Source organism: Calonectris borealis, chromosome 8, assembly GCF_964195595.1.
Source record: "Calonectris borealis chromosome 8, bCalBor7.hap1.2, whole genome shotgun sequence".
NCBI classification, from domain to species: domain Eukaryota; kingdom Metazoa; phylum Chordata; class Aves; order Procellariiformes; family Procellariidae; genus Calonectris; species Calonectris borealis.
This window is the reverse complement of record NC_134319.1, coordinates 19,769,138-19,789,225: the sequence shown is the minus strand read 5'-3', so window position 1 is coordinate 19,789,225 and position 20,088 is coordinate 19,769,138. Positions and strand designations below refer to the sequence as shown.

The 20,088-nt window shown below is 38.6% G+C and overlaps 1 protein-coding gene across 3 annotated transcripts in view; it reads left to right on the top strand.

Moving 5' to 3' along the window:
* The first annotated feature begins 658 nt into the window (after positions 1-658).
* The window catches only part of BCAR3 (BCAR3 adaptor protein, NSP family member), a 77,681-nt gene continuing 58,251 nt past the window's right edge, over positions 659-20,088 (top strand). The window contains exons 1-2 of one of the 3 annotated variants that reach the window (XM_075156313.1): positions 659-714; positions 18,857-19,184. In XM_075156313.1, coding sequence (XP_075012414.1) covers positions 18,865-19,184 — 320 coding nt within the window. In that variant the 5' untranslated portion in view covers positions 659-714; positions 18,857-18,864. Of the gene's footprint in view, positions 715-11,837; positions 12,566-18,856; positions 19,185-20,088 lie in introns of those variants that run through there. The other 2 variants (XM_075156310.1, XM_075156312.1) reach the window with 2 other exon arrangements.

Here is a 20,088-nt window from a genome sequence, read left to right as displayed (position 1 = left end):
ACTGACTTATAAATAATGCCTTGAGTTATTCAGCAGCTTATTTTGAAAATAAAATAGTAATGATTTTGTGGAGGGAAAGGGGAATAAAAGAGAACAGTTCAGGTTTGATTACCCAAATGCCTTATCTGGAAATTCATGTTCTTCGAAACAGTGTCACAACCAATGTTATCTATTAATTACAGTGAATATCCTCTTGATTATCCAAAGCCTTCCTTTCCAATATTATTATGCTCCTCAGTTCACTCTGAGATTTATTTTCCTTCATTAGCTTAAGTGCAATTGGCATAGTAACACTTTCGGGTTTTTTTTTATTCAAAGGAGTAATAGCTTTTAGAAACTCTCCAGCTCTCTTGACCAGTTTTGTTTTAAGAAAAAATTAAGAGATAATGAATTAATGTTTTAAAAGAAAAATTCTTCATCCCTTCAATGACATAGCTTATCACAACAAAGGGGTTTCATATAACACACAAATATACTTATGTTTGTTGTTACGTAGCTTACAGTATCAAAAACAGCAAACCTGTCTGAAAGAAGTTTGAATTCTCCTGGACTAACAGGTTTAGTATGTTCCTTACTCTGGCATTTGCTACAGAACTTACAGAACTCTCCATCTTGCAGAAGCTGATCTTAGAAAAACGGGAATTGAAAATCAAGTCCATCAAACACACATCATTTCTAATATCCTGCTGCTTCAGGAGGTAGAAAAAAAGAGAGGTAAGATTTCCATGTTGTCTCCTAAAGACTAAGAGAATGAGTTAAGGCAACCTGAGCTTTCCTGTCACAGAGAGATGACAAACTAATACTCTGATTCAGCCTAGGATACTGCTCTGAATACAGATCACAGGGGTACTTTACATAGACAATAAGAAGAATAGCTAAACATTAATCTTTCGGCAGGGTTTTAAAAAATAATATAACCTGTACTTTTTTTAGAAGTTGTCATTTAGAAAAGGCTCTGCTTTCATTTCACTTTCTATTGCTCTCACAGTCGTCAGCTTAACAAGATACAGTAATGTTAACAGACCATAATTGAAGACGGAAGACTGTGTCACAAATGTTTTCCTCACTTGGAAAGATCATATCAAAAGGTCTAAACCAAGCTATTTTGTGTATATGCCACCTCATCCCTAGTGAGGAGAGAGGAAGAGTGCTTACACAGGCAGTCCTGACCCTCCTTTTCCGTTTGGGATTTCGCTATGAATTAAGACTTGATCACTACATCTTTTGTTGCTTTTATCAGTTCAGTATTAAAATTCAACTCAAGTTTGTTAGAGTTGGAACAAGCCCTGTAGGACGGTCTGTTCTGAGTGGAAGGATATAGTGAGATGTTATTCAACTATGACTTACTGGCCAGAATATTTTGAGAATAGTTAACAAGATATGAGTATTATGCAGTCTGCCCAATAATTCTAAAGATTACTGCCTAAGGCTTTTACAAATTTAATGTGAAGCAGTGATTTACTTGGCTAATATTCCTGCTTTTACCCTCTCTTGGTCAAGATAAAAAGACTTTTGGAGCATGTGTAGAAATTGAATATTCATAAAATGTGTTTAGCTACTTTAACTTTTCAGAAGAAACTAGATCTGGTTGTGTACAAGTAGATCAGTATATTTTCTCAATGTTTTCTGAGTTCAAAATTGCTTTAACAATTACATAACTTCTACAATGAATTGGTTTAACTTTCTTAAAATATGAATATAAATATGACATTTTTGTAACTGCTGCTGTGAACAGACTGGGGAATTATTCGCGTTGATTACTGCAGTGAAACTAGACATAGTTCAATTAGAACCTATTTTCATGTGGCTTTGGTACTGCATTTTGTAACCTTTTCAAGTACTGGAGTGGGGAATATATTACAGTTCTCAATGTAACATTTTTTCGGAGGAAAGGACTGTTCAAACTGTCATTCACATGGTGAATTGATTTATAAATAGTTATGTAACATTTCAATCAACTCACTGGAATGTTCCAAATTCTATTAATATAGCTACAACTAATGATTGTTCAGCTTCAGATATGTTGAGCTAAATCTAATCTTGCTGTACTGCTGGTGATTTCAGTGAATTTGAATTTCAGTCAAGCATTTTATCTCCAAACTGGAGTGTATATATCTTTTGATCTCTGGACGTATGTCTTGCAAGGTGACAGCATGATGCCATTTGTTTCTTTTTTTTTTTTTGGCAGTTAAGTGCTGGAACTCTTTAAGCTAAGTTCTAGTATAAGTAGTGGTGGTTCATATTTTTATGGGCTTTTGCCTTGGTGAGCAATGTTTTCATACACTCTCTGGTTTTGGCTAATGAAAACAATTAAGTATATAATTGAATTATGTGCTTGAAAAAATAGAGCCAAATTGATCTCTGAGTTGTTCTGTTTATGCCAGGATATTTACATTCTAGATAGCTTTGCCTATTGTATTAAAGAATTCTGGGAAGGCTGCAAAACAGATCAGTTCAGTCAGTCATACATGAGTGCAGACTGTTTTGTTTTCACAATAGGGACTAATGGTTGTTATCTAGTCTCCAGCCTATTACGACATGGTTTTGTTTTGTGTCTGTCTTTGACAGAGTGCTGTGTCTAGGAGCAAAGTGCCTAATCAGTTACACTGAAATGCTTGTTTTCCAGCACTGAACTGTACTGAAGTCAGACATTAGAAAAAACATTTTGTTTAAATCTTCCATTCTCTTAAATAAATACTAATGTCCTACTAATGTACTTACCAGTACAGAGCAAAGGCTATATTATTCTGTTTGTTGTTATTTTGAGCTTTAAACAGTAGCATTGTATTCATTGCTGGTTCAACAGTTTCCAGACAGTGCTTGATGTGATAAGTCACTTTAATACGCAAGCATTTTCACAAGGTTAATTTTATAGGGCTAAGCATTTCTTTGTACAGCGAAGTTAAGTTTTGGAAAATTTTGTCAAAACATTTTCTGTTTTCTAAAATGTTATCTGGTTCTGAAAATACTTTGAACAGGACATGTCTCAGTACACTAAGACTTGGATTCATCCTGTCTAGCTCTGGCTACTTGGGCTGTGTTTCCACAGCAATTAATACCAAGATCTGTGCATTGACATAATACCCAGCAACACATTTGACCTGGATCAAATATGTGCACATGATCACATATCTGTTGAATTAGGCAGAGTACACAATACGAAGTTCATTACCTTTATGCTTTTACGCTATCTTTATGCCAGCCAATGGTAGGGAAGTGATTAGAATAACTGGTTTGACGTGAGTAGCATTTGCTAATCAGCAGAAAAATAACCATTCAAAATGGTTAAACCACTTCAGTCCAGGAGAATGAATTTTATAGTGGATCTGTGCTTTGAATAATGGGGCTCTGATATTTTTGATCAGTATTAGAAAACTGAAAGGCTGCTGTGCCATTGACTCTTGACCTTAATTGAAGCTGGGGTTCCAAAATGCCAACCTAAACAGTCTGTGCCCTCTTCAGCTTTCCTTTAGCTGCTTTTTCCCATCTCCGTATCATTGCTTTTGTTGTTCGTAAAACTATCCTGCAGCCTCATGGTGAATCCATTAGGGAAATTCATCTGGCTGAAAAACAACTTTTTTTCCCCTCATATTCATCCAGATCAAGTGCCCACGCCAGTTCACTGTTCAGCTGCACAAACGCTTGTGCAAGTATGAATGGCCACGGAAGAGACAGCAGAGGTGAGCCCTGGTGGCTGAAACAGCCCTGCTGCCTAAAGTGAAACCACAGCTGAAGGTCTCTTAGGAGGCAAGTCACTCTATGCTCCCTGAAGGTATTAGAAAGAGACAAATGAATTCAGCAGATAATTCAGTCCACTTTCAATTTGAATTACCTTATGTAGGTATCTATTTTTTTTGTTGTTGATTGTAGAGATACCCCAGGATGGCTGACTTCCTGGCAGATCACTACGCAAGCACTGACAGCTGGTGGAATGAATTTGGGTCCAAAAGCTACAACTGCAGTTGGCCTGGAACGTTTAATCTTTTCTTTTGAGTGCAGCCTTTCAAATTTCAAGAAAGCGTTTGTTTCCTTTTCTCTAAATCCTAATGATCTCAAATATTTGCTTAGGGCTTATCACTATATTTCATTTCCTTGCAAATCAAAGTATACAAGTGGAAAAATGTTTCCAATTTCTGCAAACTTTCTTCCTAAGTGCAAAATTGTTACCAGTTCTGAATATATGTCCTACCACTGTTTCATGAACAGAAGACCACGTGGCTGTGTACTGAGTCAAACTGATAGTTGCTCAAGTCCAGGATCTTGTATCAGGTAGTGGCAAAGTAGACGTCAAGCAAAACATGAAAGAGCATACCAACCCATGGTGATGCTTTCCCAGAATACTCTCTAAGCATTTAATCTAACAAAAATTAAGTTTCAAGAAGGCATGAGTGTGAAGAGCCATAAATACTCTTTCCATAGTCCTTTTGCCTGTGTCTTGACTTACCTTTTGATGTGCACTGCAGCATATTCTGGATCTTGGTGTCCTGCCATCTAGGCCAGTATCCATTCATGTATTCATAGCATGCTGTGACTCTTTCGATGTACCTTTTGTTTCTGTGCCAGGGAAATTGTAGAGTCAGAGGGTGGGGCCTGCAGCTTGCCTGAACTTGTCCCAATATGGAATCAAGATGCATCCAAAATTCAGGTACTAAACCACTCCCAAGTAAAGCAAAATATGGGCTGTGCTTCTGTCTGTGCTTATAGGAATTTTCTCAGTGGCTATCTAGTACTTTTTTGTAGTCTTAGGAGTGTTTGTTTGGCATTGCGAAGAAGCCAGAAATAACATATCCTCTTCTAGAAGTAGCTTCTTCTGATATGAGAGAAACTCATGACAAATTAGGTGTAATCTGACTCCTGTATCGCACAAAAATTGCTCTGGTCTTCCTTCCCACAGCATTAGGCATAGCACTCTCTCCTGTAACAATCAGCAGTTCAAGACAGACATCCTGAAAGCTATAGCCCAGTACTTATAGAGTAGTGCTCCAGGAAGGAACTGTGGTTTTCTCAGTATCCTCTAATAAAACTAAAGGGTTTGATGCTATGTGGGATTGGGACAGAGTGATATTTAATCATGTTACCATATTGTGCTACAGTCTTTAGGATTGTGATTTATTATGATTTCTTATGACCTATAGTAAAAGAATAAATCATGCTTCAGATGTGTTGAGGAATCCCACCATATGGTGACCAGCTCCTTCAGTGCGGTAGAAATGTTACCTATAGAGAGGGTAATATAGATATATAAATGCAAATATCTTTTTTGATACAATAAAAAACCACCTTGGGTATTGCCAGACATGGAAGATATTTCTTGGTTCCTTTATAACCATGAATTTAAATACAGAATTATTTTAGAAAGCTTTGTATCATTTGACTATTAAAATGTTTGTGTACATTTGTAAGTATTCATGATGCACTTTTCTGTACATCATTACTTGAGTTATGAGTGGAAAGATATACAGAAAGCTCAGTGATAAGAAGTTTTTTTTTGAGGTGGTCTAAGAGCTAGAACTTTGTTTATCCAGTACCTTTTTTTACTGAGCTGAATTTTGATTAATAGCATTTTATGGCTTAATGTGATTTCATTAACATCTTAGAATGTTTTCCTTTGAGAGGCTAAAGGTATAAAGAATATTTCCTGTTTGTCTTGTACGGGGTTTCTTACACAGAGAGACTGCAGTTTTAGTAGGATATATATTTAGATCTTTTAAAATTTTATTTTTCATACAAAGAAGGCCAGCCTTAATGGATTTAAATAAAATATATGCATTGACATAATTTATTGTGGGTGAATATAAAATAATATGCAAAACCTGAATTATATTAAATGTAACTAATATCCATAACTTCCTGCTTTTGGTGGGGAAAAGAGATTTTGCATTTAAACTCTTAAAAAACTGTTTCTGCATATGTTGTATTTCTTGCCCTGCTGCAGTAGTGTAAAGTTAAATATGAAGTGCTTTCTTGCCATCTGGGTCTTCTCTTTGTCATTCACTATATAGAAGACCTAAGATGTGTGCTATTAAGAAGGAAGATGAGCAAGCAGTACAGATCCTTACTTGTGCTTGGGACAATATAAATAGAGACAAGTCCATCTTCAAAGAAGGTGTAAAATAACTGAGGGACTCCCTCATATGCAATTAGATGGCCAAAATAATTAGCATAAAGCCATAACTGGTTTTGCCTTGTCAAACCCAAATATTTTGCCTTTGTCACTCTCAGATAAAGCCCTTTTACTCATTCTGGGCTTTTTTGCTTTTCTTTGAAACATTACAAACACAACCAGAGTGCTTTGGAACAGTGCTATGTAGTGTCAACCTGGCAGATTCCAGACTAGTGCTAAAGTATTCTGGTAGCTTTGCCAATAGGTGGAGAGGAGGCTGCTTTGAACACTTTCATCTGCTAAGTTAGAGGTGGTATTGCTACCTGTGTGGTCTATTTTGCTCTCACTGAGAGATACAAGGATGTGAATGTTTTAGCCATTTCAGTTTGAAGAAGTCAGAAATGTAGGTGCTGTTACAAAGTTGTAAACAATACACCCCTGGCTGTACCATTTCATCTGTTGAAAGTTCCAGATTCATTTATTGCTGCTTTCTGGCCTTCTGTTATCCTTGTCTCTACCTTCGTTATGTTCTAAATGAAAAACTCCCCAACATCTGTCACATGCAAAGAGAGGCTGTTAATTCTCTTGTATTTGAGACTGTTTACGGAAACATGGAAAAACAGAAGCTTACAAGGAAATCTTAGCTCCATAGTAACAGTTCTTCCACTGCTAGAAGCAAAGAGAGGAAAATATACCCCCTGGTAAAAAAGAACCCATAAAACCTTGTCCAGCTTCTTTCTGGTATTGTCTTCCAGTTTAATATGTCATTTACCAAAACTAGTCAATAAAACAAAACTGGTTTTAATGCAGTTTTACCCATGTATTTCAAACTTCTGAAACTTCTGTCTAATCTATGCGAGCACAAGTTGTTTGACATGATTTCCAGTATCAAATTGAAGGCGGGGGGGCGGGGGGGACACAACATGTTATTGTCACAGAATATGTGCAGTAATTTATTTTTACTAATTTTTTTTTGTTACTAATTTTTTTTTGTTAATGATGATACTCAGTTTTCTTGTATTACATCTGACAAGGGCTGTACTTAGTTTTTTTGGTTCTAGCAGTGGCTGATACTAGCTGACTCAAGACACATGGAATTCTGTAGCCCTGAGAACTTCTGATAGCTACAGTGAAAATTTTTTTCCAAATCCTTCCAAAAGTTTTGATTTCTTTCTGACTTAAGACTTACAATAATGAGCTGCAGATGAGAGGAGTTTAACAGTAAACCAATTCCTATTGGAAAACACTGATTTGTCAGAACAGAAGTTTTTAGCCAGTAGTAAATGAAGATCAGACATCTGATATTATAGGTACCCATTTTGTACTTTTCTAGGTCTGCAAAAATTAAATGTGCCATAGCCAGAAACTCCAGCAAGCCAGAGCATGTTCATGCTCTACTTTGTCACTGAGTGAGCTAAGATTTATATAACTTCTCAAACTCTCCTCCTTTACTACAGCATTATTTCCAGGATGATCAGCTATGGGACATTTCTGCTTGAAAACTTTTCTGACGCTAGGGATCGCGAGGCTTCTTGACTCTGTCTCATAACAGATAGCTCTTTGGGAGTTTCTGAAAGACCTTGTGTCTCCACACCTAAGACACAGCAAAGAGCAAGACTCGATGTTGGTAGCTTTATAATGGAGGTCTGGTTAGCTGCTGACTAAACTTGTCTGTTTCAGTTGGCAGCCAGGAGGAAACTTAGAAAACACAGTTGCCATAGCTCATAGTTTTCAAACAAAATATTTTCAGATTTCAAGTACTGGAGCATTTTTCACTTTGTATTATCATTCTAATTTGGTCTAATATGTCTTTGATTAATTTGAAAATTACCAGTGAATAATCTTGATTTCCTTGCCAACAGTTACACGGATCATTATTTTTCCGATGTGGCATCTGTGGGAGTTGTAACAAAATGTAGCATTTTGTTTGGCTGGGCCCTTTCTCTTCCACGACAAGTCTACAGTAGAAACTTGCTTTGACTTTTGTTTATCAGGAAATCTACAAGAATTGCTGTTTGAGCAATCCATGCATACCATGTCCTCATCTTGTGTAGTTACTTCTGCATTTTATCGTTGCAGCTGCACAGCAGTGCTTTTAGAGTAGATGTATTTTCTCCTGGTTGTTTTTGGGAAGACTGGAATTCTGATGGTTAAGGTCAAACTGAAAAGTTCCTCTTGTTTTGTCCCATCATCCCTTTTGTTACTGTAAGCCAGGCACATTTTGAAAATGGTCTCTCAAGAACTGGCAAGCACCCAATTCTTGGCACAATTAAGGTACACAAGCTACAGTATCATAGGTCTTGGGACCTAGGTCCCAGTTATGTTCCTCCTCACTCATCTGTTCAGACAGCTGCTCGTATAGGTGTCTTTGCACTAGGTGGAAAGATGCACCTGTACATACTCCCTTCCTTCAGAAAGCAGAAGTCAAGGGTGACCAGAGAAGGCCACAGCAGTGTGTGATGTGTGGCCAGTGATGGCCAGCACACTGCTGGTTTCTCAGCTGTGTTTCTGCCCTAGGTGCCTGTCACAAAGGATGGTGCTTCATCACTAACATTTCTGTGGCAAGGTGATACACAGACATGGTGCCATATAGATAAACATATGATTAAGGGGTATGGCAGGTCAACATGGAATACTGATAGGGAGAGCTTGACAGAGGTGCTGTGCTTGTTTCAGGACATTGGTGCTTCCAGACTTCATCCTGCAGCTCAGTAAACCCATTTCCAAAGTAGATATAAAGTATGAAAACAACAAAAATGCTGCAACAAGGAATCTGATCTAGCTTAATTCAAACTCACAACTAATATAGCTGGTGTAGGCAGTCCTGCGAATTCCTCATTCTTACAGGTTGCAGACGAATTCTCATTAACAGCTTTGCATCAAGTATGTACAAGGATGGGTTGTGTAAATTGTATGTGAAGACAAAGATCAATTTTCAGTTTCATCTGAAGACAGAATAAAACTCCTAGGAAAAGGATGTAATGACTCATGCAAGAGTAATCACGGTTTATGCAGGTCTGCCCAGCTACCAATCCCATTACTTAGCACCCAGTCATGTTACTAAGGAAATTACTTCTCCTTTTCTAGTTCTTATTCACAAAACATGACAATGAACCATGACATTACGTCCTATGTAATTACAGTGCCTGAAAATTTCCTGAGTTTTTGGAACCAGCCAATAGAGACCATCTTATGTGCTAACTGCTCTGAGTTTTTGGCATGCTTTTAGATGTTTTTTACCTGAACTGTGGAACGTACGGTTTAAATGGAGAAGCAAGGCATTTTCCTTTATGCAATGAGGAAAATAATAGTGTGCACTTCTGTAGCATCTGCCACTCGATAAGCTGATAAAGTACTATACAGTCTTTCCTGTGAAAAATATCTACCACTCTGATGTATGTTACAAAAATGTAAGTATAGGTCATACAGGAAGTAAGTGGGTCAGAGTACTAGAACTGAAGGTTCCAGGTATCTCAACTCCTCTTTCTGTATTCTCACCATAATTCCATTTTTCTTGCACAGGACATATTAGTGAGGCATTTTGGTGTCCAAGATGGGATCACAGTCTGTTGTTTTTTGGTTCCTTTCTCCTCCCCCTGCTCTTCCCCTCCCTCCCCCAGGTATATTTTGAAGGAAGATTGTGCCTGAAATACCCTATGGGAAATCTCCATAGAATGTTACTTGTGGCAGTGAAATTCTGGAATCTGTCACTGTGCCTGAAACATTTCTGGTACCTCTCTGTCCTCAATATTTACCTGTTTTTGCACAACTGGCAATGACAAAAGCAGAGTACCATCAGCTATTCAAGATTTGCTAGCTTTCCTAGTTCATTAGTAGTTCAAATGTCATTGCATTTGGGGAAAAACTTAATTGAAAAAAGATTGGAGTGAGTTTTTGTTGTGCATTTAGGCCTCATTTTATGTGAAATTGATTTGAATTTTGATCTTAACTTCAAGGTTCTGTTCAGTGTCAGTGTGATGTTACAATTTTCTGTAATTTGGGAAGAGAAAGTTATGTAAGTGTAGGAGTCTGCATCCATCGGCGTGCCTCAAGTGGTGGCTTACGTCCTAGCACCAGTAAATGAATCGTTTGGGAAACTGTTGTCTTTCACATTTCACACATACCTCAATTCTTCTGTTTTGGAAGTTGTTATTTTAAAAGATGCATGGCAATACCAATAGTGATGATGCTTTCCTACTGCTCATGTCTGCTTTAAGAAACCAAAGTGGAGTTCCTATGGGAAGGGGAGCACCAGTCAGAATTGCCACTGTAAGCTTCCTTTACCTCAGTAGATTAGATAAATTTAATTTTCTAATCTTCTGTGTCCTCCCCTTCCCTTACTGCATATTTGAGCACTCTCTGCCTTTATTTTTTTTGTCTTGCGTTATACTAAACTTCATCTTACTTGAGCTTTCTTATGCAAAGATTCTACTCATATCTATGAAAATTCCCAGACTTTTCCAAGAACTTTCCTCTCCTACTTCTGCAACACACATGATGGCTAAAGAATCTTGTCTTGGTGAGCTAAATGTTTCTTAAGCTCTAGCTACACTTCAAAGGAAGGTCCAGTGCTCTTTCTGTCTTGAATTTCTTCATTTTTTAAAAAATTCATTTCGCTGTAAGATATTTTATTGTATATATTTTATTGCAAAATTCAGTGTTCTGGACAATGCATAAAAACCCAAACTACAAAGAGGTGGGTGTCCTGGTTCTACCCAGTACCCAAAGATGTTACTATGGTAAGTCACCACGTGGAATTCTAATCCTGCTGTTGTCACCATTGGATGTAGCTTAACTTGTTTGGAGTGAGAATACCAGAGTTTCATTTATTTTTGATGATTGGTTTGATAATACATAGAGGTCCTAGAATAGATATAAAATATAAGAATAATCTGCTCCTTACTGACATTTATCATTTAGGTAGTTTAGGACTACAACTTCAGCAACATCATGTGGTCAGGCTCTGAAGTAGATACATCTGAAGACGACTATTAAAACTAGGCCTGGTAAAAGTGGAAAAAGAGTGTGAAAGAAGTGAAATGAAAATAGTGCATGAAGAGGGTCTCCCAAAACAGAAGAACCATACAACTAGTAGGGATCAAATATTTAATATCAAAATCAATTAAATATTTGGTTAGGCAGAGAAATATTTGCCTCTGGAAAGCTAATGCCGATAGGATAGCATGTGCAGAATGTTGGCTTGTGAACACTGACAAGAGGGGAAAGAACAGTGTTATCAAAATTGCTTTGGACAACTGCAGCAAAACCAGAGAAAGACTGAGCCAACAGGAAAAAGACAAATACAATGTTAAAGAAAAATTTAATCTAGACAGTGCTTTAAAGTCAACTGAGTGTGCCTTGATTTCTATTTAAGCAAAAGCCCTTTGGCTGAGTCAGTGGTACAGCTGAAGGTGCCTGAGGTAATTTGTAAAAAATGAATGTTCTGTTTATAATTATCTGGTTGTTTTAAAGGGTATACTTTACAAAAGCAGGTTAACTAGCCATCTGTTCTGTCAATAGCTCTCGATCCTTTACAGCTATTTGACTCTCTGTTTTAGAAAATGCATTTTATACTACGAACCTGTTGTAACTACAAACCTCATGTAACATGGTGGGATGAGGGGGAAGTCTGTTAATTTAAGTGAATCGTGTGTGTGAAGTATGTAATAGACTGAATTGTCCGTGAAGAGGGTGGGTTTAGGAAACTGTTAATTTTTGCTGTAGTGCTAATTTGGGAGGCGAAAGTATGGAAGTCAAGTTCTTAAATCCATGGAAAAGGGCAAGGAGAGGTCACTGCATGTAAGCGGCGTGCGTGCCGGGGGTTCGGCGAGACTCAGCCTGAGCAGCCTGCCGAGGGGTGTGGTCGGGAGCCGTAAATCACGGCTCGGCCCTGGCTGTGCCGCTCAGAGCGCCTGCGGCCGCGGCGCTGCTTGAGCTGCTGCACGCAGCGCACGGCCGCAGGGGGCTGCAGGGGCCGGCCCGCCGGTGCCGCGCTCGCCAGGTGAGTGGCGCCCGGGAGTCGGTCTTGTCTGCTGGGGTAAAAACGTGAGAGTCGCGGAACCAGGTCCGTACTTTCGCGGCCCGGGCGAGTCAGCGATAAGGCGCTCTTAGAAGGCTCCGGTTGAGTCCCTCTTAGTTTAGTTATCGTGAACTGCTCTTCTTTAGGGCAGGCTGGTGAAAGTGTACGCGCCGGCTCCTACCGCGGCACGGCCATACCTTGGCCTCTCCCGAGAACGTCCCGGTTCATCTACTGACAGCGCTCCGGACCGCTGGTTGTTGTGAGTCCGGCCTCCGGGACCCCTTCTACCCGCCCGGCTGCCCGCTGCCCCCGGCACCGCCGCCCGCGGGGCTCCGCAGCCCCGAGGGACCTGGACGGGGGCTCGCTGAGGAGATCGTTTGGCCGGGACAAAACCTCCAGCTAATCCCCAAAAAGCCTGGAAAGAAGCAGCAGAGATCAGACTGGTAATTGTGGGGACAGCGTTGTCTTCTCGGGCAGAGAATGAAAAGCTGGTTTTGTGTGTGAGTGCGTGTGAGCGTCCCTCTGTCCCTCCACCTCTGTCGGGGCAGCGAACGGAGGAGCAGGGCGAGCCCTGACCCTGGCGGCGGTTGACTTGCGGACTACTAGAAATGCCATAGCTGCGGCAGTAACTACTGAGACGTTTGATCCAATTTAGGTTTAATAGGAGTGGATCCCATTGAAATTTATTAAATATTCTTCAAGTATAAAACACTGGTGTACTCGAGATACCGAGACACTTCACTGAGAAGAGAGAAAGGAAATGGTGTCTTTTTTTTTTTTGTCAGTTAAAGAGGAGCATATATAAAAGCGCTTCTTTCTGTCCAAATTTGTAATTTCCATAAGTCGGTTGTTAGTTCAAAATAATTAAGTGTATATTTACTGCTGAAAAGTAATACTTCATTTTCAGTTAGAGTGGGTTGTTTTGTGGGTTTTTTTTCAGTAACATCGTGGGAACAGAGGAGCAGGCAAAATAATAAATGACTTCCTATACTAGAGGAGGAACAAAAGCTTGTATTTTGAAGCATTAGCTGAAAAACGCTTAGATTGGACTGTAACCTTGGTGAAGTCCTCTATTTCTGCCAGCAAAATGGGGAGAGAATGTTTATTTCAAGTCAAGGCTTCATACAGTTCAGGATTACTGAGCTAACTGGTTGGGCGCTTGAGTTTCTGAGATAATTTCATAGTATAGGCCAAATGAAGAGGTCTCTACTTATTATTATTGAATCCTCTTCAATTATCATTTTTTTCATGGCATTTTTTATAGATATCAAGGCATTCTGTGGGTGAAAACTTGTGAAGAGAAGTGTGGGGTTTATCTGTTTCATCTTGAAACAGAAATTTCAAAGGTAACTTATCCTGGCCTGTGTGCTTTCTATTGCCTGAGAATAATAGTTAAAAATAGCATTTTAAATAGATCGTCAGATTACAGTGCAAGGATGTATGGGGGGGTGGAAACTGTATGACATATATAAGGAGGGAGAAAGAGAGCACAAACATTTTGATAGCATTTCAAGACCCTTTGGGAAGCACTGACCTGGGTGTAATCATGTGAGGAGTTTTTGATGTTTGACAGACTCATGTTTTTTCTGATAGTAGCTTAAAGCCTTTGAACTATTGCGTATGCTTTCTCAATCTATTTTTCCTTATCGTAACAGGCTGTAGGTTCTTGAACCTTAATATTCTTCTCAAAGTCCTGTGACCTGTTTGCTATAGCAGCTACTGCATCAGTTTATCTTGTTTAAAAAAAGCAGAAAATACAGGTTGTAGAAACCTGCTTCTAAGCCATTTTGGGAGCAGGAATCCTCTCTTTTTTGTTATACTCATGAAGAAGACTACATTGCTTTTAGGGAGACAATTAACATGTAATCTACCTTAAGTTTATAGTGGCTGTAGTTTTAACTGTATTTCTTCCTATGATATGTTAACTGCAGTGGCTTTTCAGTCATCCTTTTTCTGTTTCCCTAACTTACTCTCTTACTACACAAAAAATAAATCCAAGGAAATTGATCTCTTTTGTTTTTCCTGAACTTGACTTTCTTCACCGTTAAGGTTGATCACTTTCATTATCTCCTGTGTGCATCTGCACAGTGCATGCAAATGTGCCAAGTAACTCAGTAGGGAGAAAAGAGTAATATATCTCCCACTCATTGTAATTTATTGTTACTGGTTTTGAGGGAGGGAGGGCAGGTGGGTGGGAGGAGATTTGCTGTGTCAAAAGTAAGTAGGGTTTTCACAAAAGTTGATTCCATCTTGTAAAGACCTGAGAACATAAGGCAGTTGTTCTTCAGTTGGCTGTGTTAAACCATGTTCAAGCCCTCTTAGCTTCATAGCATATATAATGATAAAGACATGGTAAGACTTTGAGTAAAGTATTGTACCATTGATGATATGATAACACCAGATATAGACTTTGGAGAGTTTGATCTAACAGGGAGAATCACCTGGACTGCAGATCAATATAAGATCCACACTTCTCTGAAAGTCTTGATGTCCAAAACTGGTTTAGATATAACTCAGAGTTTTGAGATAGCTTGAGAGTCTGATTCGAAACTCTGAAATGGCTTTTCTATTTCCTTTTACGCGGTTTCCATTAGCATGAGCATATACAACCTTGGACTGTTTGTTACGCCATTCATGAATCTCTGAGGCCAAACTGGAGATTTCCCTTTCCCCGACTTCCCCTCCTCTAATGTATTGAAACAACAAAGTAGCAGCCATTGGCACTAGTTGTATTACATTGTGGTATGGAATGGACACTTATTCTTGTACCTGTAGCAGGTTGAATGAACCATCAGAACACTTCTTCAGACTGTGTGAACATCAGAAAGTTTTCATGAAGATAAGCTGAGCCAGAAAGTTTGTATTTGCATCCCAAAGCCAAGAGGGCAGGAGTAGAAGGATATTTTGTATATGGTTTTGGGGAAGTGAAGGTTATTTGTTTCATTGTTCATATGGTTCTTTTTTTGTTTTGAGCAATGATGTGAAGAGATGCACACCCCATGGGATTAGAGCTCGGTGCACGTTTGGTCTTGCCCACCAGATACATATTTTATTCTATGTCCAATCTCATACTGTTCTCCTAAATGCCATGTTGATTTTAAAGACTTCTTCATTTGTATTCCCTCACCCTCATTCGTAACAAAAAAACAGGACATGTCAGATGTTACCTGGAAACCTTTCATGCCCTCCAATTCTCTGAATTCACAATCTGACTCCTGCCAATTTCATTCCCGTATACTTTCCCAAATTACAGACGGAAGAAAGAGAAATGCCACTCTATATAGAAATACAAATTCACCTAGCATTTTTAACATTACATTGACATGAGTCAACCTTGTTTGCATCTAATTAGAGGAAACCTGTATGATTTCCAAAGTGCTCTGTTTGGTAGATGCTGCGTTTTGACAAATGGGAATGTGTACAATTAAATTTCAGTTCCTTTTGGGCTATTGTTCTGCTATATAGAAATTCTATAGCAATTCTACCAATTCCATTGTTGATTGCATGATGGCAGATGTTCAAAGCACACTGTCTCTTAGGAAGTAAAATTTTCGGGATTTCTATATCTAGTAAAGTCAAACATTCTTTGAATCATATGCTAAAGTATTTGAGACATTCCAGCTGAAGAGGCTCCCCCCTTGCAGTGTTTACATTCAATAAGAGAAAAATGTATGGATAGTTTGGCAGGACTTTTGTTACTGAGCTAATTGTTGTAGTCCTTGGTTTACATTTATGAAGAATACATAGTACAGCAGCAGATAGACAAGCAGATGAATTTATGGGTAGAAGTTAGCAGACCTGTTGCTTTTGGGTTTTTTGGGGTTGGGTTTTTGTTTTTGTTTTTTTGAGGAGTTTTGCAGGGAGGATCGCTTGAAATATTATCAAAGCTGCTGTACACACATAATTGTGGCTAAGTGTCTTGCAAGTTCTTGAATGTAGGTATTTCTTACTAACTTTGGAACTTGATTCCTCAAAACAAAACTCAGGTGTGAATTTGAGGATTGAGTATTGAATTTGTAAATCATGAAATGTTACTAAGAGTGACTTAAAAGGTGCAATGATTAGGACATAACTGAAGGAGTTTGTTTTTCTTTCTTAAAAGGGCTTCTTAGGAGGGGAGGTTAAATGGAAAATGCTGTACTTCAGAGGGTCACTGTTTATTTGTTGAAAATTTTCAGACTGTTGGATTGGAAATCTACTGGATTGCTCTAATAATTATCCTGTGATTTGGTTAGGAGAGGGAGTTCTCAGCTTTCTTTATGGATTCTCAAACATGAAGTGGCTGACGATTTACTGTTATTGTAAGCCTATCATGGACTCATATAGTATCAACTACTAAACCGAAGCTTTCATTGGTTATATATATACCTGCTTGGTTTTGATACCCATTTGCATGAAATGTCATGTGTTCCATTTCAGCATAGTGGTAATCTTGCAGGAAAGCCTAAGGAAAATCTCTCTGACTGGATAACCTGCACTTAAATAGTGAGAATTCAGAGATTTGGAGGTGTTTTTTATAAACCAATAAGAAAGTATGATTATTAAGAATCTCAGCAGCCCCAAAAAGGAGAATAACGTGTTTGTGCAATATGAGCAAGCTAGCCTCCAATTTTTCAGACTGTTGATGTTTGTTGCCTTACTACAGTAAACACACAAAGTTGAGTTATCAAAGCTTCCGCCCCCTATTGTTTGAGGTAATTTTTATCATTCCTCTCTAATAATAAAGCTGAATTTACTGGAAACGAGCTCTGTCAGTTTGCTCTAGCTATGGGAGGCTGCAGCTTTGTGGTAAGCATTTGCATTTTAGAGCTTCCTATCTGTGGACCAGTTGTTTTGCTTAGAACAATTGTAATGCAAAACTGACTTTACAGCACTTTTTTTTATTATTCCGAAAATAATTATGTGATATTTTTAATACTAGCCAGCAGAAACTGTGGCCTCAAACCACATGATAAATGGAGAGATGATTTAATATTTCACATCAAGGGCCCATATGATAATTCATGGAAGATTTTTTTGTGAGAGTGTGGTTTGGTTTCTTTAGGATTTCAAATTCTATTTGGGTCTGTCAGTTCTTATTAACTTCTCAACTCTTTTGTACTCTTTTCAACAAGAAATCTGACCAAAGTCAAACAGATTCTCTCTGGGTAGAGATGCTATTTCCAGAGGCTTTTCTACTATAGTACATAGTAGCTGTGCTCAGACAGAGCCTTGGCAAATTGAAGACTTAAAAAAAAAAAAAAATCTAAATATTATTTATCATCTGTAATTAATGAGTATTTGTTGTAGGACCTTCAATAAGGGAGAAGTGGGAAGGGATTTGTTGTTGAAGCCTGGAAACCTTACCAGGCTGTGAATCACTGCAATGTAGCTGACTGGAAATAGCAGAATTCTTTCATAAATTTGAGATCAGCTTTAGTATTACTGTAAAACTAAGCCTATTATGATAACCTCTGAGTAGAAGTAACAGTAGCTTCAGTGCAGCAATGCTTTGATAGTACCTGTGATGCTGAGGCTGCAGAAGGGAGCAGGAGAACCATAGAGCTAATTCTGTTTTCTTTGCAACACAACTTTGTGTTCCCCAAAAACAGAGGAATTCTTGTGCAGCTGTAAGCAGCTGATTTCCAGGCTGCTGAGCCTTCAGGGTGCCACTCTTATTTTTCAGCGTGAAACTTGACCAAGGTCAGAACAGATTCTCCCTGTCCATAACTATTATTTCCAAAAGCTCTTCTGCTTTCTGATTTCATATCAATCTCTGCTGGTCCTGTGGCTTTTCCAGTTTTTATAGGAGGCACCTGGTTGACTACCACCTAGGTTAAATAATGTAGGACTGGTTGACCTTTAGATCTGTGTGTATGTTCCATAGAGTGGCTTTTGCAGGCTAGTATAACTGGATAGGACAAGGCAGCCTGTCTTCTGTAACATAACACTATAAAGTGAGCACAAGGCAGTAATTTTTAAGGAACAGAACAGCAATCTGTTAATGTTCCTGAAGTGTTTGTCTCTCAAAGTTTTTTACTCATGATAACAGAAAAACCTGTAGTGTACGGCAGGCTATAATTGATTGTACAAGAGACTGACAGCTATGCAAATCCCTAATGTCAACAATGATTTGAGCCAGCAGGCTGTGCATGCAGAAGAAGAGAATTCCAGTAATCTGCTTCTGCCCTTATCTCTTGGGTAGAGCCCTTTAGTTTACAGCCTGTTAGAAATATGTGACCAGTTCTCTGCTAGATTTATTACTTGAGCAAGATTCTTCAGAAACAGTTTTTTCCTCACAGTGTGCCAACTACTGGGCTTAGAAACATATTCTTCCAAACCAAGCTGTAGAGTGTCCTGTATTTTTTGATAAAACATTCTTAAAACTTTGCTTTTTATTAATGATTCTAAGTTGATGTATGAGTCTTCAGAGGATGTGAGGGAGCAAGAAGGAGGAACTTTGTGGATGAAAATGGAGAATTGCTTAGGGCCTGCTCTTGCATGTGTGTCCAGATCGGTTGTTTTTTGTTGTGACTTTTCACATGTATAAAAATTAATATACATGTATGCTTGACGTGCAGTTGGGAGCAACGTGACTGGATTATAATACAGGCTACATTTTGAGGTATCTGACTACCTCAAAGCAAAGCAAAAGTTAGTTCTAGTTGCCTTTGCTGGTCATGTTATTTAACTTCCATTAAAGTGGGGGCTTTGGTGATGATGCGCTATGATAAATCTTGGTTTTGTTTTTCCAGAACCAAAAATGATAGCTGCAGGAAAATTTTCAAGTCTTCCCAGAAATGGCCCAGTGAACCACCAGTTCTCATTAGCTTCTTCCATGGACCTTTTGACCAGTAAACCTTCGCCAACAGAGCATCGCTCAGATTCCTTTCAAGACATCTCTATCCATGGCACTCTTCCCAGGAAGAAGAAGGGGACAATTCCCATTAGGTCTTGTGATATGTTTAGCCACATGGGAACATTGCCATACACCAGAACACACCGGCAGCAGCCACCATTTGTACAGGATGTTATAGAAGAGTACCCTCCGCAAAATGGGAAGAGCAACAAACTCCATGCCAGGTACCTTGTAAAACCTTAATTTACATGTTTGTTGCATAGGAATTATGTATTTTTCTAGACCTGTAAATGTCCAATTATAGGTGCAGTGTGTTGTAACAGAGGTTGATTTTTCTCCCTAATACTCAATTTAGGTCGTGATGGAAGAAGCCAAACAAGAAACAGTGTAAAACGTGCAGGGTGGGGAGGGGGAGGAATGAATCTGATGCATAGATTTCAGGAATTCTGAGAATTTCTTCTTTTTTGACCTACTGAATAGCCCGTTCTTCAAAATAATTTTCCTTTTGCAATAAGATCAGTCAGTATATGGGCTCTTAAATACACATGCTTGTTTAAAATGTCCTTCTATACCACTCTTTCTGTGGGATGTAGTGATTTGGATTTTTAGTCTTCCTTTTGACATCTATGTAGTTTTTAAAAATAATTTTAAGGGCTAGGTCTTGCCTCTAATGTTTAAAAGGTATAGCATTGCATGTGCTATTCCCATGGAGGAAACTTTTAAAGGTCACTGAATTGCTTTGAAATTACCTTTTGCATTGTTCTTACAGAGCAGTTTTAACCAGGAAGTCAAACTGTTCAAACTTGGTTTTGATTTGGATTCGATGCTTGTATGGATGGAGTGCAGAGGAAAAGGAGAGAGTGGTGTTCCAGCTGCCTCCAACCTAGAGCTACACATGAGCTGTTTTTCCTGAAGACTCGGTGGAACCCAATGTACACTGAGCTAATAGCAAATTATCCCTGTTTATTATTCTTTACTGACTTCCTGGTTGTAATATCCATGACTCTTGAGAAAGAATTGTACTTTCATAGCTAGCATTTCTTTTGGGAATCTGTTATCATCACTGGTACTTCATTGCTTACAAAAAAGTAATTAATTTTGTAAATGTCCTTTTTTTTGTTCCCATAT